Below are 24939 nucleotides of genomic sequence, written 5' to 3' on the forward strand. Positions count from 1 at the left end.
TATGTCGGTGGATGCTATAAAATGGGACAAGATTCCTGGAATAAAGCACTGCAGACCCAAAACCAAGGCTGTTTTGTTTCTTTCTTAAAGTAGCCACCAGAGCTGGCATCACAGGGAATCTCCCCCAAAAGAGGCTTTCCCTAACATTTAGGATAAGGAGTCACAGTGACATTCCTTCAGCGATACGGGAAATTTAGCAATACACGGATCATCTTTTTCCCATTCTTATTTAAGCTACCACAGACGCGCATCCCTCTCTCCCTGCCCTTCCTGCTTGCGTATTTTGCCATTTAAATTCGGATATATGCTTCCATACGTCTTTTACGGCCGTCCTATAAAGCAGAAACATCCCAACGTTATCCCGTATGCTTCCATGTATGCTTTATGGCCGTCCGATAAGCAGAAACACCCCAATGTTATCCCAATGTTTGCACAGAGATTTTCATTATTTCTGTCCAGCTTCAGATCCGCTCCTCCCGCGCTCCCATCCAAGAGGCACGAAAGGTGCACGAATCTTGCCACAAATCGACCTTAACTTTTTATTATTATTATTTTGTACACTGCTGTAGTGCGGAGCACCCCGGAGGTGCTTTCAGAGGGTAAAAAAATTTAATTTTTTCATCTTTTTTTGCAGGGAGCAGCGGGACGCAGGGGCCCCATCTCCTCCTGAAAGCCGGCGGGGGGCGGAGGGGGGCGACCTCGGGGGGTCCCCCCGGGGCTGGAGGGGGTTTAGGGGCACACCGAGGGGCTCGCTTCCGAAACCCCAGCCCCAAGCAGAGGGACACCGAGAGACCCCAGCGCCTCACAGCCAGCCCGCGGGGGGACCCGGCGCAGTTAGCCCTCAGCACGCCATCACCTGTTCGCGGCGGCTCCTTCCCCTCACGGAGGAGGGCCGGGGGGCTCCCCTCTCCCCACCGAGGGCCGGGCTGAAGCTGAGGCGAAGCCGAGGTGACACCGAGCCGGTGTGAAGCCTCCCCCCCACCCCTCCACCCCCGGTACCTCGCCGCGGCCATTTTCCACCTCCCTCTGCAGCGGCTCCAGCGCGTGATGTCAGCGGCCGGCCCCGAGTCCCAGCCGCGCCGGCGGGGCTGCGAGGTGCCCCTTTCCTTCCTCCTCCTCCTCCTCCTCCTCCTCCCTCCCTGCAGGCACCCTCCTCCTCCTCCTCCTCTTCCTCCTCCTCCTCCTCCTGCTGCTGCCGCTGCCGCCGGCTGCCATGCGGCGCCGCGCCCCGCCCCGCCGGTGCCCGCGGGCGCCCATCCCGCTGCGCCGAGCCGCGCAGGGGGAACCCCGCCGCAACGGGCGGCTGCTGAGTCACGGCCCGAATTTCGGGCCCCTCCTCCATCCTCCACCTCCTCCTCCTCCTCCATCTCCTCCTCCTCCTTCATCCCCCTCCTCCTCCTCCCGCCCGGCTGCCGGCGGCGATGCCCGCTCCGCTGCCGGGGGGAGACGCTGCCCGGCCCCCCGCGGCTCGCCGCAGCGCCTGGCTGGCAGAGGGGCAGCCGCACGCCTGAGCCATGATCGCCGCCGCTTTCCTGGTGCTGCTGAGACCCTACAGCATCCAGTGCGCCCTCTTCTTGCTCCTGCTCCTGCTGGGGACCATCGCGACCATTGTGTTCTTCTGCTGCTGGCACCGCCGGCTGCACAAGGGGAGGCACCCCATCAAATCCGTCTTCTCGGGGCGCTCCAGGAGCCGAGGTGAGGGACCGGGGAGGGGGGGGGGGGAGAGGCCGACAGGAGGGGCTCCGGCTGCCGGGAGGGGAGCGAGGGGGTCGGGAAACCCCCCCGGTGCCTCCGCTACAGCGCAACTTTATGCTCAACTTCGTGCCGGGGAATTAAATATGAATAAAATCCCCGGGGGCAGCCCCAGCCCGGCGGCGGCGCAGCCCCGGGGCCAGCCCGAGGTGCAGCCGGGTGCAGCCCCCTTCCTCTTTCTGCTTCCCTTCCAGATGCTGTCATGAGAACCCACCACTTTCGCTCTGAGGTAATTTATTTAGCACGCAATTTCAAGGTCAGAAGTTGTTCTTTTTCCCCGCGTACTTAACCGTTGCCGTCGTTGTGTTCCGTGTGATTTTTGAAGCGCGCAGCACGCTCGGCGTTGTGCACGGGCGACACAAAGCCCTCGTCTTGTGCTTTTTATTTCACGTCTGCGTCTCAAAATAAAACCCTCCACGCCAAACGCGAGCTCTTCACCTGCACCATCCCGGCCGGCCTGCTGAGCCGTGCTGCTCCCAAAGCGATCGGCCACTTCCACAGGAGCTGCGCCCACTCGGTGTGCCAGACCTGCCCCAAAACCACCCCTCAGCCCCATTCCTCACCTCACCTCACCTCACCTCACCTCACCGCAAGGAACCCAAAAAGCATCCCCCAGCCCCGTTCCTCACCGCACTGCAAGGATGTGCAGAGCTGGTGCCTTGTGCAGCTGCAGAGCTCGCTGTTGCTGTGCCCTCAGCCCTCACCTGCCTGGCTGTGTCAGGAAGGAAAGTTGCCCGCCTCACACGAGCGCTGCTGCGGGAGATCCCGGAGGGATGCAGAGCCCCAAATCGCTTGGCAGACGCCTCACTGCATGACTCTGGCCTCAGAGGTCAGGGGAGTCAAAGGTCTTGCACGCCAGAGGTGGAAGAGCAACACAAAACCCAGCTGCCTCCCAAGCATTTTGAATGAGGAGCGTAATTGCTGGGAAAAACATGGAAAATAATGGAAAACAAAACAATAAAAACATGGAAAATAATATTTGTCTTAGCCCCTGCTCTGCTTCCATGCTGCTCTGTGGAGCTCCTGCCTAGATGTTTCTCCTGCCTGGCTTCCTGCTATTCATTTAAGGCATGTCTTCATGCTGCTGACTGCAATCCTTGAAGCTTTTAGAGAGTTTTGCCACTAAAATGATCTTTTGTTTTAAATTATTTGCATTTTTTCTTACCCAGTTGTGGGTGAGAAAATTACCTGATTATGAGTAACGTTTTCAAAAATGTGCATGTGGTCTGTTTTTGTGATGTGGTTCCTATTGGAAATCAGTCGTGACTCTTTAACTCTTTTGAAATTTGGATGTGTTACCATGGCAAGACGATGCATGGAGCGTAGTCAGTGGAGAGGCCTCATGTCTTTAAACCTTGAGAAGTCTGTTTTTGTTGGTTCTATGACTGAACAATTAGTGCTGCAGTAAAACAAATCTAACAAGCATGTCCTTCCAGAAGTCAATAATGTTTTCATGGTTTAGTACTTCCAATAGGAAATACTTGGTTTCCATGTAAGATTATTTTGCCATTGAGCCTGGACAGAGATTAAGGTTGACGTGCTGCTCTGTTTTGAGATACGTGCTCTGTTTTGAGATATGTGAATGCTGACTCTTAAAAAGGAAGTTTGCAAAGTGACTAATTCATTTTTAGTAATCCGGTGTGCGGTTACTTGTCTGTCGCCCAGTAAAAAGCAGATGCATTCAAAATATTTCCTAGATATTTCCATTTACTGAACCATACTAGACCATGCAGACCAAAAAGAGCTATTGGATTCCTTCATAATTTTCTACATTGTCTTTAAACAGAGTAGCGCCACTGCTAATGGTCTGAGCTGCCCGTTTAAGTAAGTGGTGGAGCTGTTTTCCCAATCATTATCTGATCATAAGCTTTTTATTCTTAAGAGAAAACGATGACTCATTTGACATCATTAAATTTTCATTTTCCAGTTGTTTTTTTTTTTCAAGTAAAACCTTATTTTAATGAATCTAATTGAATTGATTAATAACAAATTACAGGCATGCTCTCATGAAAATATTGGCAACATTATTTGAAACAGAATTTGACATTCTCGTTCTATATCAGCACAAAACATTATGCGCTTCCAACTCCAACAGGATGTTAAGGAAGGCAGCTCATGATACATGAAAATGCGAGCTTTGCTTAGGTTTTTTATTTTTCCTCCAAAAATGAACATAGCATCCCAACTCCAAATTTTATAGCACAAGGTCCAGCTGCTAGCTTCCACTATGCTTAGCTGTTTGTCAGGTGCAATTGCAAATGGTGTTCCTTGATGATGATAAAAGGTGATGAAAAAGAGTTTGATAGTAAATAGCAATGGGTTGGCATTCATCTCTTGAGAGCTGTGTTCAAATACGACTTGCATCGCACATGAACGTGCAGGTGGTCTAGTGGCACTGCACAGAGAATTATAATTGCGCTATCTCCAGAGCGGTTGGCAATTCCTGCATGATTGGCTGCAAGCCAGGAAAGCCTTATATTTGGAAAAATAGATGTGTGGCAGAATTATGTTCAAGTTCCTTGCCAGAGCCATAGCCATCATGGTGCATGCATACGTTGTCTTTGTCTGTCTACAGCAGAGAAGTATTTAATCGCGTTAGTCCTGAACCCCACATAAAAAAAAAAAAATAGTAAAAAGACCATGGAAGAGTAAATACTAAATTTGAAAATGCATGTGTGATCCTTATCAGATCCTGTTTTGAGTTTTATACACCACTGGGCATTTAATCCACCATTACTTTGCCCATTTTTGTGACTCTTGGCTTTGAGTGTCTCTGCGAAACCTGTCTCATCATTATACTGCAGAAGTCTATGCAGAGATTCCTTACTGTAGAAGGAACTTGAAACACTTGACCCCTTGCCTCAAAAGGAGGTAAATTTGCATTGAGTTGTTATGAATATCAAGTAGGTTAAAGTCTGGCTTTGTTAGAGGTACTTCATAACAGAGGAATTAACTAGCAAGAGGATGCAAGTGTTTACGAGATAGCACAGTTGTGTCTCCACCTCCCCACGAACATTCACTTCCTACCATCTGAGGTTTGTCAGACCTGTTTTTTATGTATTCTTTGTTGAAGTCCTTTAAGTTCTTCATGACTGTAACTGCTCTTAGGATTCCCCTCCATTCCTCAGACATTAGAGGTATTCCCTGAACTAAGACAAGAATCGCACCCAGAATAGTTAATGTTTCTTATCTGAGGTAGACCTAGATATGCCAGAGCTGTGAAGAAGAAAACAAGTAAATTTCCAGCAGAAATATTCATTGCTTACATGACAAATCAGACTTTGATGTAGCTATTTGAACTATTCTCTCCCTTCTTTATTTTGAGAATCAGTTGCAGAATGTAATGTCTGTGCTGTACCAAAACCACACCAAAATAAAAACGTAACTCAGTGAGGGTGTAGCCAAAATAAGGACTACAATCCTTTTTTTAATTCCTTGCATGTTCAAAAATTTGATATTAGTGATCCAGTTCCTTTGTGCTTCCCTTTCTTTCCGTAGGAATTTGTTTCTTCATGCAGTATAGGAATTTTCTCTGAGTACTTCGGGGGCTCGATAGGTTTAAGTGTTTAGCAGCTTCTACTTTACACAGAGGTTTGAATGTTTTCTGTGCTTTACAATTTAAAGGCATTGTTTAATGTGCTTGTGTTGCCACTTCTTGTGATTTCAGTTCCTTCCTGAATGAGTTTTCCTTATTTTCTAAGCCTCTGAAGTCATGGGATTATGTGAGATTTCTACCTTTCAATTAAAAAAAAAAAAAAAGTAAGCTTCTAGCTCTTTTGTGTGCAGAGAGATCTTCAACATATGCAGGTCAGAGGCTTCTCACAAGCTTTTAGAAGACTAGCCTGCTGCAAATGTCTGACTAATAGAATTAATACAAATGGTACAATTCTTAAAGCTTCATTATTCAAGGGCAAGAATTCATGAATGGGTAGGTTCTCATTCAGGATTTTTAAGTAGTTGGCTTTTTATGGGATTGTTAAGGGATAATTGTGCTAATTACTAAACCAGTTGCTGATGGTTATCATATTATTGGGAAAACATCCAGTAGATGTAGAAATCTGTAGTCTGAAATTCTCTCTCAGCTTTACAGTTTTCCCTTATCTCACCTTTTAAATTAGAAATACGACGATGTCAGGACCAGAAGGTCTCAGTGTCTGTGGGCAGTCAGGAATACTGTGGTATCTTTTTCTATTTATTTTATTTTGACTCGTATATTTTGGGCGAGCTTTATGTGAATGGCTCCTCTGAGCCCTGCAGGTATAATCCTGCTAGGAAGCAAATTCATACAAGTTTTACAGTCCGCTGTAAATCTTGACTTGGCTTAAAACAGGTGCGTGCCAGGTGGGACTAGTCATATGAGGAAGCCAAACAGGAGTTGACCCTTTATGAAAAGGCTCTGGGGAGGGATGGCAGCGTATATTAACCCCAGCTGTAGCAAAGGAGTAATACTTTGTCATTTGGGTTTTGCAGACCTCTTGTTTTCCATGCAGACTACTGAACAGTCGCTACAAGATTACATAGGTCAGCCAAGTCCGATGATGGTTTTTAAGAGCAAACAAATTTGCTAACTCATCTATTGTCATACAATAAATAAGGTACAGCGCAATTTCCAGTAAATGCGTGTATTGACTTTGCCAACAATGGATGCCCAGAAAAGGTGTTCGTGTATTTATCTTTAAGCATAGCTTTGTCATAATTGTCCCCTCTTCTCAGGCTGATTTTGAGACAATTGCCTAAAAATACAGTTCTTGATATTTTACAAAACAATAATGAGTAGTCTTTGAAGACTTGCACTATAATCCATCGTGAGAGTTGTAGAGTTATTTATAAACTGCTCCAGATATGCACTGCTCCACTGAAAAGAGAAATCAGCAGACCCTCTAAGCTGAATTTTCCTCTTCTGTTTGGAGGAAGTACATTCAAAGAGCTACAGAAATGTACAAGGCTGTCCAGAAAAATACATTAATTCACCTATTCAAAGGCTGTCTCTTTGTCTTTGCAGAGCTGCATCAGTCTGAAAATGTTTTACCTTTGTATTTGACATGTTTTATCCCCAGGATATCTGAACTGTTTTTCCATTAGTTCTCTTAAGAATTAAGGAACAAGTTCAAGGGAGAACAAATTGGAGACAAAGAGAAATGGTTTTCTCAGATGTAGGAATGAATGGAGGTCTGTAAATGCAGGTTATAGTGTATAAGGACAAGTCCTCCTATCCATTTTTCATAACATGCCCCAGACAGAATGCATCACACTGTGCTGTCACATTGCAGGTTAGGTACCACTGAGCTGCTGTTATTGTATGTTGTCTGTCCATTACTGTTTGTTGGTTTTATTCACGGCAGAACTGTACTTGGACCGATGCTGGGCTGTGCTGAGAAGCAGCCTGCTTGGCAGTCCTATCACAAATTAGATGGCAACTGCCCCGCTGCTGCAGCAAGGTCACTTGGGTTCCCAAACTAACTCCGTATGAGGTAACTCAGGTGCCTTTACTCTGCATTACAGCGTAGTATAGAAATGCCCTGTATGTTTCTACAGCCACCTGGTTTCCTGCAGCTCTATTGAAGCTTCTGACGGTAGGCAGAGCATTGAAATGCTGAGGGGATCTCTTCTCAGCTCCATCAATCACTTGATAGAGTACTGACACCGTGTCACAGTCTGCATCCGTGGGTAAGACATGGTCTCAGCGCGCTGCGTATTGGGACCTGCATTAAAATGAGCACATCCTCACAGCTCTGACAGGACAGGGATAACCACTGCATAAAGATCTGCTGCGTAATCAAAGTTCTTCTTATTTAATTTCCCATTAATACAGTTGTATCAACAGCCTCCTAGCTGTCACGTAGGTATTCACATACATTAAGGCTTCTCAGCGTCCCCTGCTCCATCTGGAAATGTAGGTTTTAGTGGTGGTTGCAGCCTCAGGTATGTTGTATGCCAGTTTGCAGTTGACAATCCTGGTGCACACAAGCAGCTGCTTGCAAGCAAGCGGAGCCCTGGTTTTAAGGGGCTGCAGGTGGAGCACGGCTTGTCTGTGTCTGTCTGTACCCGTGTGCTGGATGGGAACTGTCAAATTCTGGCTGAAGCTAAATTCATGCTGAAACCGTGAATTAAAATAACTGAGGCCATACCTGTGGTGACCATGCGTATTACCACATCAGCTGGAGAAACGACTCTTCTTGTACAGACAGAAAGGATCGTGCAGGGGTCCACAGACCACATGCAGCTCAGAAAAGCCTAACCATCTACACTGATTTTCGGTTACTGTGGTTAGATTGTAAGAGTGACAGATCAGGTTGTGGACGCATTTTCAGAAATAGCTCAGTACTGAGCTGAGGCTGAGGCTGTCTGATGAAAGAAGGCAGTGCATGGACATGGTGGCACTACCCTCAGGGTTGTTTCGGCTCCTGCACTATTGTATGTGTTTTCCTAGGGCATGGAAATGCCACTTGTGGGCTTTTAGATAGAGGCCCCTTGGATGTGCAATGGAAGACCATGATGAGAGTAAGGTCACATTGCTCTTCTCGTACAGAAGCAGGTTCAGTTGGTCTTGGCTTGTTTGGCTCAGCCATGTTACGAATTATGAACATGTTATGAAAATGAACAGATCCAGAGCCGTGGCTTTCCAACCTGCCCCCATGCTGTGGGGTCTGGAGGGCATGTCGGGCCCCAGCTTCTTCTGCCCAAAGCCCCGAGCCCCAGCTGTGCTCCCTTGTGCCCTCCAGCCCTGCATCCAGGAGAGGCAGTGGCTGACTCTTCTGACTCGTCAGCAGCCACAAAACACAAGTTACAGCTGAAGGGTGAAAATACCGTGTCAGCTGTAGGAACTAACTGCAGCTGGCATTTGGGCAAAGACACGTCTCACAGCTCGTGCCAACGTCCTCATCGTCCCTGTCCACTCAGCGGTTTGAACGACAGCGCGCAGCTTCAGGAGAGCAAACGGGAAGCAAAGCACAGATCTTGCAGAGCTTAATTTGTGGATATCTAAACTACGCTGAAATGCATGATTATGTCAGATTGAAGTGTTATATTTATCCTCCTCCTTTGTTCTAGAGAGAGCAAAATGATACAACTAGGTCAAGGCAGCGTTCCCTTCTGATCTGCTGCTGCCACCTTCATGCGTGTAAAGTGCAGCTGGAGTCGGCAAGTGACTTTGCAAGAACAGCATCCTCTTACACAGCAGGATAAGCTCTCCGTAAGCATTTACAGCTTACAGTCTGCAGAGCTGTTCAGCTGACCCGGTGTAGGTGCCTGCTTTAGGAGGAGCTGAATAGGTTTTCAAGCCTCACTAACTCTGTTGACTGAATTTTTCATTGGCTGTAGTAGGAGCTGAGACTAGCTCCAGGAGAAAATGTTGGTATCTGCATCCAGGTATCTTAATAGATACCTGAATTCCTCCCCAGCTATCTTTATTTCCATACATATATATGTATGCCTATTAAATCTCTCATTCGTCATGCATCTGTTTTACACTTGACACCTGCCTTCATGTGCTGAGGTGGCATAAATTCTCTCTCCACTTTGCTCTCCGAACAAGTACGCTGGACAGATGCGAGTGATTTCTTTCTATTAGATGCTGGGCAGCCATTGTGTGATTTAGCCATCTGTGTTACTTCTTATTCTCCTTCTCACTGTATTTTTAATATTTAAAAGGTCATTTTCCTAGTTAATTGCTCCTGGTAGGCTCAGGATATATACCATCCAAGCTGAGGAGAAAGGATGAGGTGGAAAAGAGAGAAAGCAGAAGCGGAAAAGGGACATGCTTGGGGAATGTGCTGGTATATTCTAAATGCCACTGGCCCTTGCAGACCACTGATCAAGCAGTACTCTGATTTATTTTTGTTCTTAGAGAATTGTTCTGTTCCTCCTGTAGGCTTGTGGTGCCCCGAGGTAATAGGGAAGGAACTGGGACAAGCTATCACAAAGGCAAGATGGCAGTGGAGGGCTGCAAGCCTTCTTGTTAGGGGCTCACGGCAGCACCGAGAGAACAGGCCAGCTTCTGTGGTTTATAGATTTAGACAGAAAAGAGTATTTAAAGGGTATCTTGAGGCATGACTGGGGACACTGGTTATTTGCTTACACAACATCAAGGTTTTTTTGTCATATTTTACTTGCTCTGATAGGAATCCTCACCCCGTGATTAAACAAACAACAACAACAAGACATGTGAAACAGCAGTGTAATACAGCATGCGTTATTAAAAGTTATATTCTCAATTCACATTTAAACCCTGGAATCAAACAAGGGTTTTTGTGTATACACTTGGGGGCCCATTTAGGAGCTGGAAAGGAGGTTATTGGTATTGTATTTCATGAACCCCGTTTGAGAAGTAATCTTGCTCAGGTTACGTAAAAGACAATAGCTCGTAATCCCCTTTGAATGTTTGGGTTTATCTTGGAAAATTTAATATTATATGACACATGCCAAATCATAGTCTTCAATATTGGAGAAATAGTTCCTGCGGTGTTTGGAATTTAGGCTTTGGAGGATAAGAATAATATCTCCTAAAATAAATTGAATACATGCAAAGAAGCATCAGTGAAAGCTTGTTAATCAGGGAGTGGAAACTGAACGTGAAATCTCGCATTTAATGTTTTAACTCTTGATTCAGGTCTCTATAGGGGTAACCCTGAGCTAAGATTAAAGAAAAAGGTCAATAGAAGCACCAAAAAAAAATATAAAAAGAAATACATTCTATTTTTTGAGAGCTGTTAGAACCAAGAAGGAGCAAATACTGTTGCTCCCTCTATGTGTGTATGTGAGATAGTACACTGAGTGAATGCAGGCAGTCTTCCTGCTACAGAAAACTAAGACCCAACCTTAATTAGCAATCTTTATTGTTACTAGTTTGGAGGACTTAGTTTGAATCCAGGATTTTGAGTTGAATTTTTAGGACTGGCAATTAAATAGTTACCCTTTTTGTTGTCGTTGTTTTGTTTTGTTTCTTTCTTAGTTTGTAAACTGAGGATATTTGGCATGGAAGTCACCATGGGAGAAGGGAAATAACAGGGTCTCGGTCACTTTCAAAGTTAAAGCTGGTCTTACAACACAGATGCATATAAACATGCATATGTATATGAGGCAGAAATCCTCTCCGAAGCTCTCTCTTTTAGCCTGCAGGGGAATTTAATACAATAAATTGATTTAATGTTTAATTAAACTTGCTTTTTGAGTTCTAGTAGCCAGGTCAACTGTAGGGTTGGGTTCTGTTTTAGCCTGTCTGCAAACAGCTCAAAACTCTGGCGTCTTGAGAGGGGCCCTGGTGCTGTGCATGCTGATGTCTCCAGGCCGCGAGATGTTGGAGGTTGCATATACATGAAAGTTTCCAAGCTTTAAGCAGACGGTAACTGACAATTCAAAGACTGTTTCCCGAGGCCATTAATTGACAAGGGTAATAGATGACAACTCTCATGCACACACAGCCGCTGTCAGAAAAAAAAAAAAGCAAGCGCTCAGGGTTGGATGTCCTATCCGAGCTTCCTTTGGTTTTGGTGTTCATTAGTGTACTTGCTACAGTGCATTTACCTAAGGAACTCACTCAAAAATCTGTAAAGGCATTTGCCAATGCAGTTGAGTGGTGTTGTGATTCCTGCCATGACAAGCTGCTTGCTGCTGACTAGCAGTTTTTCTGCAGTTTACCGAAGCTCTTCCAGAAGGTAAACTGGGTCACAGTCCAGTGCCTGCTGAAGTTAACGCAGCTGGACTTCCTCTAAAGCACTCGGATTTCCCTTAATGCCTGGTGACTCTGAAAATACATACCTGCTGCAAAGATTAGGCTACAAGAAGTCAGACTCTTGATATATTTTTCATAAAGTACAGATTGGGAAAAAATGAAGGATCGGTAATTTTTTTTTTAATCAAGCATAAAAATAATAGATAGCATGATGAAAGCAGTAGGGATAGTAAAAAAAATAGAGTAGAGGGAAAAAAAGATCTGGTGAATTACAGAATAGCACATCAAAGGAAAGGAGCAGCCAGAGATTCAAGTCACCAAAGCAATAATGCACTCATGAGATAGCACTGCTCTGTTCATATGCTCTATTGAAGTACCAGCTGAAGAACTAAAAAGAGATACAGAAAAATAAAGAATGAGAAAGAAAAAGAAAAAGGTTTACCACATTATCCAAAATGTTCCCATCTGTAAATAAATATAAATAAAAGCAAAAATTAAACAAGTTATTTAGAAAGTTTCATATTTTTTTTCTGTACTAATGGTCTTGTAATGGAAGTAGGGGGGATAGGCAATGACTTGACAAAGCCTGCAGTGTGTCACATACGTGGTTATCAAACACCAGACCACACCAAAGAAGTTCTGAAGAACAGGACAGATGAATACATGTGCTGTTCAATGTTAATAAATGGAATGCTGGGCATATTCCAGGGAAAAGTGAGGTATACACTTGATTAATTTTTAAGTTTATGGTCTCCAGAAAGAGCCTTTTGAATTACTCTTGATGATTCAGTGATGAGCTTTGTTGGATGTATAGCTCCATCAAAAAAAGCAGGTGGGATGGGAAATATTTAAGCAGAATAGAACACAATGCTATTAAATATATTTATCAATAATGCAAATTTATAAGAATATGGTGCTGAATGGGGATCTGGCACGGGTTATGCCTGTCAATAAGGACATCTAAAATTCCCAGACAAAAAAAGCACTGCAAGGGACAGGAATTATTTCATGTAGAGAGAGGAAAAATATAAAGAAAGATGAATACTGTGCAGAAGGCAGACTTCAGCCTCCGTGTGGTCATCATGGGTCAGATCCATCCTGTCTAATTTTGGACACTTGCAGCATCGATTGTCTGAGGGTGAAGCAGTCAGCCCGGCCTGCCTTTATGGCCAGCCGAGGGGAGCAGTCCCAATTCTTCTGACCCTGCTGGCTCCAAAGGGAGCCCGGGGAGCTCTGCTGAGAGGGATCCCACACTGTGTTTCTGTACACAAATCAGGCACTGAATCAGAGGTGTGAAGCTAAAATTTGGCAGGATAAGAAGATTTATTTATTTATTTATTTTTCAACTGAGCATCTTGCTGTGGAATTCATTTTACACAACCAGTCGGTCGTGCACGCGGGAACACGGTGCCCAGATTTGGAGCATTCATCATGGGGTTGGATGAAAAGACGGGCACAAAAGGTCTATTCAATATTACCACACTTCATTCCAGAAAAAAACCAAAAAAAACATAAAACAACTTGCAGAGAAGATATAAAAGGATTAATTCACAATGTTCAGCTAAGAGGCAGATCCTCCTAGCCTCCTTCCAGAGGCAGAAATGCTGCCTTGAGGGAGTTAACCAGAAGGATGAGCATGAATGCTTTTGGAGAGAAGATAATCCCAAATTGTTTTGTTTGTTGTCTTCCTCTGTGATACCTAAAACTGGTTCTGGTGGTCATCCGAGTTCTTTAAGGAAGAATATCCTGTGGTGTAAATCCATGCCCTTTGTGTGGTTATTTTAGTATTTAGAAGAAAAGAGAGTTTTTAAAAAAATATGTATTTGAAGTCATACTTGTTTGGTTTGTCATGGTGTAATTTTATAGGGATAAAAAATGAGGCAGGCAGCAGGGTCTAGGAACAGCTCACTCTCAACGCAAAGAACAAGAGGAGATTCTGGCACTGTCCAGTGACACAGCATTCACACGACACCAGAAGCTACCAGTTGCTTATCGGTGTTACAGCAGCCTCGGATTGTCTGGTTGATCTTAAGATCTCCAGCATTTCCTCGGTGATTTGGTGTCAGATGGTGTACTGTGTGCCCCCCTGACTATTTTGTATGGCTTTTCTGTTTTCCTGTGGGAGCTCTGTCTCACTGCACAGACACTTTTGTTATTTTCACTTTATTTTTTTAAATTTGATTGCTCTGTTATTATGACAAGTTTTCAACTTTTTTCGACTTCGGGTTCAACTAAAGGGTAAGAAACGCAGGTGACACACTGAGCATCTGTTCATTTAGCTGTTGAAGGCATCACTTGCTGCTCTGGTTTTGCACCGAGCCTGGGAGCAGCGGCTCCCATGCATTGCATCACTTCTGAGTCATTTCTGCATTTTTGATTGCCAGATTTTGAAATCTTCAGGATTTGGGTTTTTGCTCTGGCAAAGTCTCGTTGCAGAAATGAGTAAGCATTTCAGGTTTTGGCCTAAGGGCTCTGCCCTCGTAACATTATCTTTGTTGATAAGGAATTAATTTTCCACCTGAAATCATGATCCTTGGCCTTTATCACATTATAATCCTCTCCAGAGCGACCATTTGCGATACTGCAGACAGATTATGACTTCAAGTAAAGAGTAAGCTGCAGCAGTAGAAGCAGATGAGCTCTTAAAGAGATAAAGATCCCATTTTATTGCTAGTAATAAACAGCAAAACAGAAAAAAACCATGGAAAATACAACGGAGGAGTGCTGACCGTAAACAGACTTCTCTGGAAGTCACAAGTGACTTTTTAGAACCGAAGCACAAGCCTCAGTTAGTAACCCCCCAGTATTTTGAAGTGAAGTCATTCAGTGAGAGACCCACATACTTAAATCCCTATTTGGCATGTGTCTCTAAGCACTTTTAGAGCTGCTTAGCTCCTACCAAATTCTTCTGTTACGTAAACGTACTTTCCCAAAGAGTTTTATCTAGCTAATGGGGATGGGAGTGTGGTAGGGGAATGTCTGAAGTGCCGGGTACGTAACCAGGCTTCACCCAGTAGCCATCATCTGTGAATGAATCACAATCTGTTTAACATTTAGAAAATCAAAATAGATTTGCTGGGTATTTTGGTCCCTTAAAGAGGATTTTCTTTTACTATGGAATAATCCCTGATGCATGCTAACATTTTTTCAGATTTTTTTTTTTTTTTTTGCAACACGTGAGCTCTGTAAGAGTAGTTGTGTTTTTCCTTGTTATCCTGAATGCCTTCATGCATCATACAGATGATGCACTGTGAGTAGCTGTTCCCAGTGTGCAGAAAAAAACAAGGTGCAAAAGCTTTTCCCATTGCAATAGTATGATGGAGCATCTCACAGGTTTACATCTTTGAGTGTTTAGAGATCTTGCTTAGGTCTGTTGGCTGCAGGAGCTTCCCTGCAGCTTATCTTGGTTGATATGGGCAGGGTCCTGCTTCCATTAAGGATACTGGGAATCAAAGTCAGGAGGGGTTGTATATCAGGATTCAATTTTGGTTGTCTTTTCATCATGTGTGTTTGATAGCCTTGATTTGGCACACGTATGAACCTAACCTGCATGGACTAAGTAGAGCTGGCCTCGATTCCTGTCCAGGAACAGCAGGTTGCTACAAGAAGTTAGATCAGCATCCAAGCTCCGATGCTTCGTCTTGGCACTTCAGCCTTTTCACATCGTGTTGCATGCTATATATGTCTGTAGTAGCTACTGGCATGTGTGTGTAAATGTGAAATGTGTTTGTGTTTTGGCTGTTACTTCGTGGAGCATACCTTTAATGAACTAAAGCTGCCCGTCTCTTGTAGTGCCCAGCATAGACTGCATCTCTCTCCCCTTGCAGTGGCATGAACACTGGATGAATAAATCCAATTTGCACGGGGAGCTACCCAGCTGACTTCTGATTATTTCAATCTATGACCATAGCAACATTTGAGCATAGTTTTCCTATGCCGATTTCCTAATTAAAAAATAAAAAAGGAAGGAGAAAAAAAAGAACATCAGGTTTACAAGGAAATGTGTTGCTTCCCCTGGTTTTCAACTGGCTGGAGCTCAGGACATTGAGGTTCAGAGCACAGATGGCTTCGGTTTTAGCTAAAATCTCTATTTGTAGAAGTTGACTTCGGTGGAAATATTTTAGTGGAAGGAAAAAGAAAGTAGAAAAATAGGAACTGTTGCATCTATTCCTGATTTTGAAAGTGAATGGAGCCCTTGAACTGCAGACTGTCAGCAAGGACATAGATTTGGCCCATTTATTTTGAAAGCTGATAGGACCAAGACAACAAAAATCTTATTTACAACCTGGTCAGATTTAATATCAACCAACATTGCGTTCAGTACAGATGACGCACGGCAGGCTCCTGCCTGCTCATGGTGACTGGGGCCGAGGGAACCTAATGAAATGTGAAAATGCTCTGTGTAAATGCTCTGCAGGTAGCAATACAGGGTGTGCATTGTACTTGTTGCCATTAAGTAAATGAAATTCTCTGAGAGGTTCTGGATGATGTTCAGAGGTTTTCACAGCCTCTATAAAGCATTTGTGAAGGGCAGCTTTTCCTGAGATTGTTATTTTGGCCAACTATGCATGCATTTCCCAGACAATAGCAAAAGACAGATATCTCTCTTAATTATTTTATTCCAAATGGCAAGGTCTCCCCCCAGATCTAGCAGCATCAGGACTCTTAACAGGAACAGTTAGTCATTGTTGTGTTGCTAGCTACCAATTTTTCTTCACTTTAATTCTCAGAAAAGAAAATGGGTATTTTCTGTTCACACTCCGTAAAACAATTTTTCCTGAGGCAATGAATGAACCTGGAAATTTTTAATTATAAATTTTAGATTATAACTATTCAGTTACAACTAACTAAAAGTGTGGGCTTATAAAGAAAAGCCACAGGAGTTACTGCTACTAGCTGTGTCAATAATATACATAACTGAGAAATCTAAAAAAATTTGTGTCATTTGCAGCACTTGACACCATCTCTTTATTGTTACATGCAGTATATATGGGCATTATACTAATTGAAGATGAGCATGCTTGTTCCTCAAGTTCTTGTAATCGTTAAGATCCTGTGTGATTTCTCTGTTGTTATACTGCTCCATTCTGGGCCATGTCAAACATGATGATTGATTTTTTGGTTACAGGGCTTTAGATCAAGTCCTCGTCATGCCAGAAGGCGCGTAGCACCTCGCCTTGAGGAAACACAACCTCTAGTGGAAGCTCACCACCTAAGCGAGCAGGAAACCTCTGTGAGAAAAAGGAAAATCAAGAAAAGCAGCCGAGTACAACCGGAATTCTATCATTCTGTTCAAGTTACCCCAACTCGGAAACCTGTAAGTATTCTACCTTTAGGGATAAATAGCACTGAATGTATATTATAGGGGCATGTAATATAATTCTGATTTTTGGGCCATCCATATGCTGTTCCTCAGTTTTAAAAAGCTTTTCAGTTCTCATATTCAGTGAATCTAGATGTAAGTGGGTTAGGCTATATTTAACATTGATTTATAACTCTAAAAAATCCAATTTTGAAGAGTTTTTTTTTTTAAACTTTGATTTTGATTTAATGTTCAGTCAATAGTCAATATTCATATATTTCATTTGATAGTTTTACACTGATACTATTTAACAGATTTTTATAGCACACGTTATTGAAATTCCTCACCCAGATTTATCAGAGATTCTATGTACTGAACCCAATTTATATTAAATCTCACTGCTGCGTACAATTCTTGAGGTCTCTTCTGCTTTATACAGTCTTTACAATCTTTCTACTCAACAAAAAATGAATTGAATCATAATTGCTCTTTGCTCTTCAGCTAGATCTATATATACACAGTTCTTTTAATATTGACGTCCTACTTTTGGTGACGAAACATGACTATTCATTGAAACACTTGTACAGTTCCTAATGTGAACGCACGTAGAGTTACTTCCTGCAGACCTAATGCATTTCTCTTTTTAATGAGAGTTCACTGCTTTGATGCATTTGCTGACTAACCTATCTGTACCAAAGTTAAGGGGCTTGAACTACTTCAAGTACTGCTTCAAGAACTACTACTACTACATTAAGCCAGTATTATTAAAAAGGTAACCATTGAGCGTACCATAATAAAGATTGTCTCAAGGTTGTGCCAGCCTAACTGAACCTTCCTGGATTTCTGTTAACTCAGCACCAGGAGTTATCAGTAAGATCTGAAGTTGATTTGAAAAAGAGCATTCCCTGGTGTAAGTATGTTGTCTGCGAGAGCAAGAAACTTCTGCATAGAAAAGAAAGCCAGAACTGCAGACATCAGCCAGAATTGTTACCCATTGGCCAATGCACTCAGTTTCTCTGCTTTCATTTCGCTGCTCCCCAGTTTCCTCTGTTCTCTCATGCTTCTGCTTCTCCGTTACTTGTTTTATTCTGCTGCCGTTCCTGTTGTGCAATTTGATCTGCCTGATTTGTCTTCTCTTCTTAAAACATTTTTCTTTGCCTCTCTATTGTGTTCTTGCACTCCCATCCGACCTTGCTCTCCAGACTGCTTTGTCTGACTCCGTTGTTCTTGTTAGGTCTCCAGCCTCTAGCCATGCTCTTGTCTGTTCATTACTTGCTTATCATCCTTTTCTTTGTTGTTCTTCTTTCCTCTCTTCCGTCTCCTCTACTATTTTCCACTCCACCCCTGTTTTTTTGCATTCCCTTTTTTGTGTGATTGTTCTTAATTTTCTTCCATGGTAGGCTTGTGTTGAAGGTAGGCTCACCTGTACCTGCTGAGGTTATTTCCAACTGCTGCTGACTACCAGCATGGGGAAAAAGAGCAACAAGTGGTGCTGAATTAAAGAGCTAAAACTGTGGAAATTGTTTAGGCTTCAGAACAGGCTCTGAAGAGTGGCTTAGTGAGGCTAACAAAGCCCTGCTTTTCCCCTAAATCAGAAACACATCAGAGATTTCAGGACCAGCAAAGATAAAGAACAGAAAGCCTGCAAAGTTACTGTGTAACTTCATTTTCATATTGATTCATGGGTCTGTGCTGTGTTTGACAAGATCTAGCACTGAAACAATAATAAATCCTAGGTTTAGAGAAAACTTCTTTCAGAGCTGTCAGCGTTATGTCACTATCTTGAAATTGCTTTTGCAGTACATCTCTTACGCAGTGTTATGCAGTTCTTCTGATAGCCTTTCATTCTAAAGCCTTGATGAACGGACATCATACTAAAAAGAATGTATCATTACCTTTATTAGATTATGATTCAGAAAACAAAAGTTACCGATTTCATTCCTTATGGACGTTTTAAGTTATTCTCAATGTATTATTAACGTCATGGTGATAGTGTGAGTGAGGTTCATGCCATGACAAATCACTGCAGCGTTGCAAAGTTTCTCAGAATCACAGTGTCACCCATCCCTCAGTTCTGCACGGCTTCGTTCAGCTTTGTCTTGACGTCTCGAATATGAGACTTTTGGCCCTTGCCTTTGCACAATTTTACGTGACTCAATGCCAGAAATGCTCTTGTTAGTCTGCATATTTTTTCCCCATTATTTTTTCCTGTTATTCCTAGCTCTACCCACTTGAGCCACTTTAAATAAATCATCTGTTGCCTTGATGTTTACACTATGGAACTATTTGTAGGCAGATAGGGCTATATCCTGCTTAGTCATTGCTTGAAAAAATGATGTATGATGTCTGCTAATCAGAAGATATAATTTCTCCTCAGAAAAGTATTTATCTTTCTGATTATGTGTATTGCTTTTTGTCTAATTCTGCTTTTTCATCCCTACATTTTGCAGAGAGAGAAGGGTATTTCCAAAGCAATTATGAAACAGCCTTATGGGAAGATGTTTCTTTAGTCCAGGAAATTTTTGCTTAATCAGCCTTAAAGTATGTTAGCCTGTTTTGCTGCTGTTTTAAAATACAGACTTAAACATTTTTCAGATATTTCTTTAAAATTTTTGTTGGATATTTAGATTCTAGGTATTCCTGCTATTTCAGACTGTTTTGTATTTACTTGATATTATTGTATCTAAATCGTGTTTTTGCAGTTTCCTAGCCAGGACTATAATTATCTCAATTTGCCTGGATTTTTTCTCACTTCCTCCATAGTAATCTGAGATCTTTCCAGTATTGTGTCAGAACTAAACTAGGTGTAATTGTGTATGGGAGTAATCCCCACTGAATACAATTTTCTCTTTGAAAATCTCCATGAGCGGATGCTTGCAGAAAGAGAACATCAGTTTTTTCGGAAATTTGTATTATTTTTTTGTACTTTCCAGGTCATTAATGAAGCTGTTAAATACATTTTGGCCTGAAAGTGATCCTTACAAGACAGAGTTCATGCCCTTTCAAGTTCATTTCATTCATCTTACTGCAGTGCAACATCAGCATAATGTTGTGTAGCTTACCTCTTTTATGACATGGTGTTAAATTTCATGCCCTGTAGGTCTTCTCATTGGTACCTGTGTTTTTCGTGCTGACAATCTGTATAGGTGACACTTTTTTGTCAACTTCACACCAAGAAGAGTACAGATATCTATTACTGATGTGTGCTTTGAATTTTTGAACACAGTAGAGGACTCTCGAGAAGCAGGACTGTGATCTTTAAATTAGCGTGACTTCAGGAAAGTCAAAGGAGCCATACGTACAGGTAGCTGATTCTGTATGGCAGCTAAATTTTCTGAAGGTGCAGAAGGATGTGCAAGAAAGATCCTGTTATGAGTTCACTGCTGTGTAGCAATACTTCTCCAGGGCAAATTTTAAACTGTTAAAATTGTGAGGTTTTATTATGTTTTGCAAATATTATCTGTATTTTACATAGTGGCCCAATCTGAAGCAAGAGTGTAAAACTCTATAAATTGTTAATATATATTTTTTTTTTTTTTGCCTGTGATGGCCTGGAACCAAAAGATGACCCTGAGTTTGTGTAAAGATATCTGGCTTCTGTGCTGTGGGGTCAGTCAGACATACACTTCTGCCAGTTCTAATCTCACCTGTGTTTCTAAGCACATAGCTGAAATGAGATGCTGTCAAAGCAGTGTCTTTTGACATCTTCATTGTTAAACAGTTTGAAGGGCTTCTAAATTGCCTGACTCATGCAGCCACCCAGATTATTTAAGATGATGAGATGTAGTACCAAAATTTGCACTTGCATATGTCATAACAGTATTGCTACAAGTGGCAGACGAGACTATGGAGCCTGGGGCATAAATAAGCCGGTGCCTCCACTTTCAGATGTACATATAAAAAGTCTACTGATGTAAGCAGCCTCATGTGGCTCCACTGAGACTCCCGTGACTGAAGTGAAGCTTACACTGTAAAAAGTCTGACTATACAAACTTGAAAGCAAAGTTAATCAGTTTAGAATGTATCTGAAACTGTGAGCTGTCGTATCCAGTCTTATTCAGCCATCCTGGTCTTTGCTTTTATGTGTTTAAGCCTTCAAATTTATGAGGAGAAAAAAAAAACGGTTTTAAAATCTTCTAAGAAAAACATTTTTTTTTTTAAACGTCTGATACAAAATCATTCATAGAAGTCTCGATATTAGTTGACACTTGGGTTACTTGAGATGAAATGTTTCATGTGGGTAAAATTGTTCTGAAGGGCTTTTCACATGGTGTTTTTTTTTAAGTATCATGGAATAATTTCCATCTGACTTTGCTAGTTTCCACTTGTTCTTAATCTGATGTTATTTACTGTTTTTCCAATATCACGATGTACTTCACTTGTTATTTTGAATGACCTAACACAGACATCAAACAAAAATTACTCATTACCCTGCACAAGATTTGCTAATTCCAAGTATTAGCTATTTAATCTGTAGATTACATTCATGGCTTTCTTTTGCAGACATCTGCTTGTGTTGGATTGTGTCTCTTGTGAATCACATTTAGAAGCAAATATGGCAGAGCATAATCATATCATCTTTCACCTTCGGCATTTGTATTAACATTATATTAATGTTCTCAGAACGTATGACAAATCTGTGCACACACACATGTCCTCTCTCAGGATAATTTGAGTGACAAATTGAGCCACAATGAAGAAATGCACGGAATGTGTGAAGATGAAGCCATGACTATTTTTTGCTTTTTTTTAAATTTATTTTTTGCTTTTAGGTATTGACCTAAAGAACACTGATGTTAATTTTGAGAAGCACCTGAGAGGGTTTATTGGGAGATTCATTGGGAAAGATTTTGACGAGACTTAAGCATCTGGTCGTCTTAAGCATCTTTAAACATACCTCTGGGCCCCTGTTTTAAGTGCATAGGATCTTTGCACATATGACTGTAAATGTTAAGTCCAGTCATCTCTGAAATCAATCAAAAGCCTTCAGTGGGCATTAGGTTGACTTTAAAGGTCCCTCTCCTTGTTCCAAACATATACATGCCTACCAAGAGAGTGTTCGCATCTGTTTCTTGGACTGTTGCGTTTTATTGCTTTTCTTACAGCAAATAAATATCCACACTGATAAATTCTTCTCTCAAAACACTTCTGTGCAAAGCCTTTATTTCCCCACTGTTCTGCTAGTTTCTGTGATCTCCTCTCTTGTTGCTTGCTCCTGATTTCCTCTTGGCTGCTTTTCCATCTCCACCCTGCAGCTCATCTGTTGCATGATAGCAATTGCCTGTTTCTTCCATTCCTTTTGCCCAGTTCCTAGGTACTTTAGGGTTTTGAAGGGATTTCTTAAAGGCATGTTACCATGGATTTCTGTGTGCCAGGAAGGTTTTGTCTTAACAAATTGAAAAATATTTTTTGTTAAAACACAATGGTAAAGTGTTAAGAATTAGACGTGAGTTTTGAAATGATTATTCCTTTTCTAGTGATTTTCTTCAACGCATGAGTTACTACATCTATTAAACATAGTGCAAAAGCAGTATTTACCTGCAGTAGTGCAATAATTGTTGATGATACATGTATGTAAAAATGCGTGGAAATAAGTGCAGTGGTAGCAGTAACTGTGCAGTTCCACATTTAGAGTACCTGAATTGACTCTCTAGTGCTAGCTCTTACCCAGAAAGTTAAGGTCATTTGAATTAATTGTTCACTATGGTGGCATGATCATGCTTGTCTGGAGTACATTTACTTGAATTTATTCTTCTGCAGTTGAAAATAGCATCAAATCTATATTAATTTTCTACACACAGCTTCAAATCATCCTGCATTAGTGGGCAAAGTCCTGTATTATGACAGTTTTTTTTTCTTGATAGCTGAATTGGTTCCATACAATTTTCATTTCGTCTGTATCAATTTTCATTTCCAAGGCAAATTCTTACTTAGTGAAAATGGAATGAGAATTTAAACCAAGTCTCTGCTTGATCTGAGGTGTTGAAAGGGGGTCAAAGTGCACCATCAACATGAAGCAATCTTTGTTGTAGGACGTGACTTTGTGTTCTGTTCTCCTTTTTACAATTGTATTAAAATGAAAGCAGCATAGCCAGTCTTGGAGGAGATGGGGAAAAAAGAAAAAAGCAGCATAGCCAATTATGTTCTTTTGATGTAAAAATAGAATATAGTGCTTACAGTCAGATTAACACCTATCAGACATCACTCACCAGTATGGTGGTTTGCCCTTTCTATAATGCAGATTATATTTTTGTTGAAATTGCAATAGCTTCATGATAAACCTGGCTTTGCACTATATTGCTTTCAGAATTGGTCCTTGGAGCTGAAGTTAACTTTCTACTAAATTAGAAGTGAATGAGATAAAATATTCTTCAACTGTTGTATCAAAGAAATAGAGCTGAAAATTTTTTGCTTGAAAAACATCTAATACTTTTTTTTGGCCATGATTTATAGCAACTGGGACTTTGTGTTCAATGGTGAGATTACACTATGTGTATGCAGCGTAGCCTCACTGAGAAATTAAATTTTTAACTGGTCAGATTTTTTTTAAAATACCGATGTCTTTCCTTGCAAGATGGTAATGTAAACCCAAGCTGCTAAACTATGCTAGTGGTCTTAGTGGTACCAAAATGAGTTTTATGTAAATGATCACAAATACTAAATTCTGTACGGTAGCAGGAGGCAGGTTAAAAAAAAAAAAATCATTAATCAGCTATGATTTTGTTATGATGGTGTTGTTTGCACAACTAAAAATGACCAGTAATTGTCTCTCAGATGCCTAGTAATTATGAAGGCTAAATGCAGATGTTTCCTCTTCCTTCGCTGCCTCAGGAGCCAGTCTTCAGAGTTCTATTGTATAACATCCTACTGTGGCACATAAACACTGCATCTTTATATAGCAAGGGACTCCCTTTTCCATTAGTATTTATATATAACGTTGCACATGGGTATTATGCTGAAAGAATAGTTTGGCAAAGGCAAGTATTCAAACGTTAGGAAATGCTGGAATTAAGGCTACCCGTGCAGCTTCACTTCGGTCGACTGTGCATCTGCATTGTCATACAGACTTTAAATGTATGATGGCATACTGTTTTCTCATAGGATGTACTCTGTATCCATTGCAGGATGGAAGTGCTCTTAGGATGACTCTTATGTGTAGGAGTTCTACTGCAGAAGTTGTAGAGTGTGTAAATGAATAAAACAGGAGATTGCGAGAAGAGAAAGGATCTTTTATTTCTATAAAAAGCAGCGAGTGCTGCCTTGAAGAGTGAAGGATGGGCGCAAGGTCACTGTGAACTTGCCAAACAACTGGCTTAAAACATTTTTTTTATCCTCCATTTTCTAAGGGCATGATTTAAAGCATGTAGTTGGGTTTTCTAAACTTCTCGAACTGCCATTCACCACTGAACTCCCCGTGTGCCGTGGTCTGCGTGTTGCTGATACATAATTGTAATAACTCCTAAAAATGAGGCCCCTGGTATCTCATTTTGACCTAGGTATCAAAACCGTCTTCTTCCTTTCATTTTTAATGCCCTGTGTGATGCGGAAGATCATTCATACTTACAGAGCAGTGAGATACTACTGCAGTAATGAGCACAACAAAATGGTTTAAACAGAAATATTTTTTTTCATATTATTTGAATAGTATGAAATAAGTTTAGGGGCTGCCCTTGGAAATCAGGATGATAAAATATTGAACACCTGTTTATGGAGTGAATATTACTCATTGTTTGTACTAAATAGGATCAAAAGACTGTGGACACAATAGCATATGACCACATCATTACAACTGTGCCATGATAGGAAAAAAAAAAGGCTGAATGAAGCTTGTGTGGTGAACCTTGGGTCTGGAATGTGGTAACATTTTAGTGCTTGACCTTAAAAACAGTACTTTAACATAAACTTTGTGTCTAATTCCTTACTGTTGAAGAAAAAAAAAAAAAGTAAACTTAAAAAGAAGGCTCTGTTGTGTGGCTCATCAGCAGGTTTTGACATTTGAACCACACCACAGAAATTTCTGCTGTTGGAGCTCAGGCAGAGTCTGACAATGTTTGTATTCCTCCTTGTGAATCCGTACAAAACGGATGGAGGTAATATTCCTAGAGGAGCTCTGAGTTAGGTGAAATCTCAGTTTTCCTACAGGCCCCTTAGGGGAACGTGCTTTTTTTCTGCTCATCCTTCCCAAGCTTCCATTTTTCTGCCCTGTCCCCTCCAG

General features: G+C 41.7%; 1 protein-coding gene across 8 annotated transcripts in view; it reads left to right on the forward strand.

The window, feature by feature from the left end:
* The first annotated feature begins 1414 nt into the window (after positions 1-1414).
* DST (dystonin) overlaps positions 1415-24939 on the forward strand; it is a 295457-nt gene continuing 271932 nt past the window's right edge. For 4 of the 8 annotated variants that reach the window (XM_032183952.1, XM_032183954.1, XM_032183955.1 and 1 more), the window contains exons 1-3: positions 1425-1695; positions 1947-2008; positions 16551-16739. In XM_032183952.1, coding sequence (XP_032039843.1) covers positions 1515-1695; positions 1947-2008; positions 16551-16739 — 432 coding nt within the window. In that variant the 5' untranslated portion in view covers positions 1425-1514. Of the gene's footprint in view, positions 1696-1946; positions 2009-16550; positions 16740-24939 lie in introns of all 8 variants that reach the window. The other 4 variants (XM_032183953.1, XM_032183956.1, XM_032183958.1 and 1 more) reach the window with 2 other exon arrangements.

Source organism: Aythya fuligula, chromosome 3, assembly GCF_009819795.1.
Source record: "Aythya fuligula isolate bAytFul2 chromosome 3, bAytFul2.pri, whole genome shotgun sequence".
In the NCBI taxonomy this organism is placed as follows: domain Eukaryota; kingdom Metazoa; phylum Chordata; class Aves; order Anseriformes; family Anatidae; genus Aythya; species Aythya fuligula.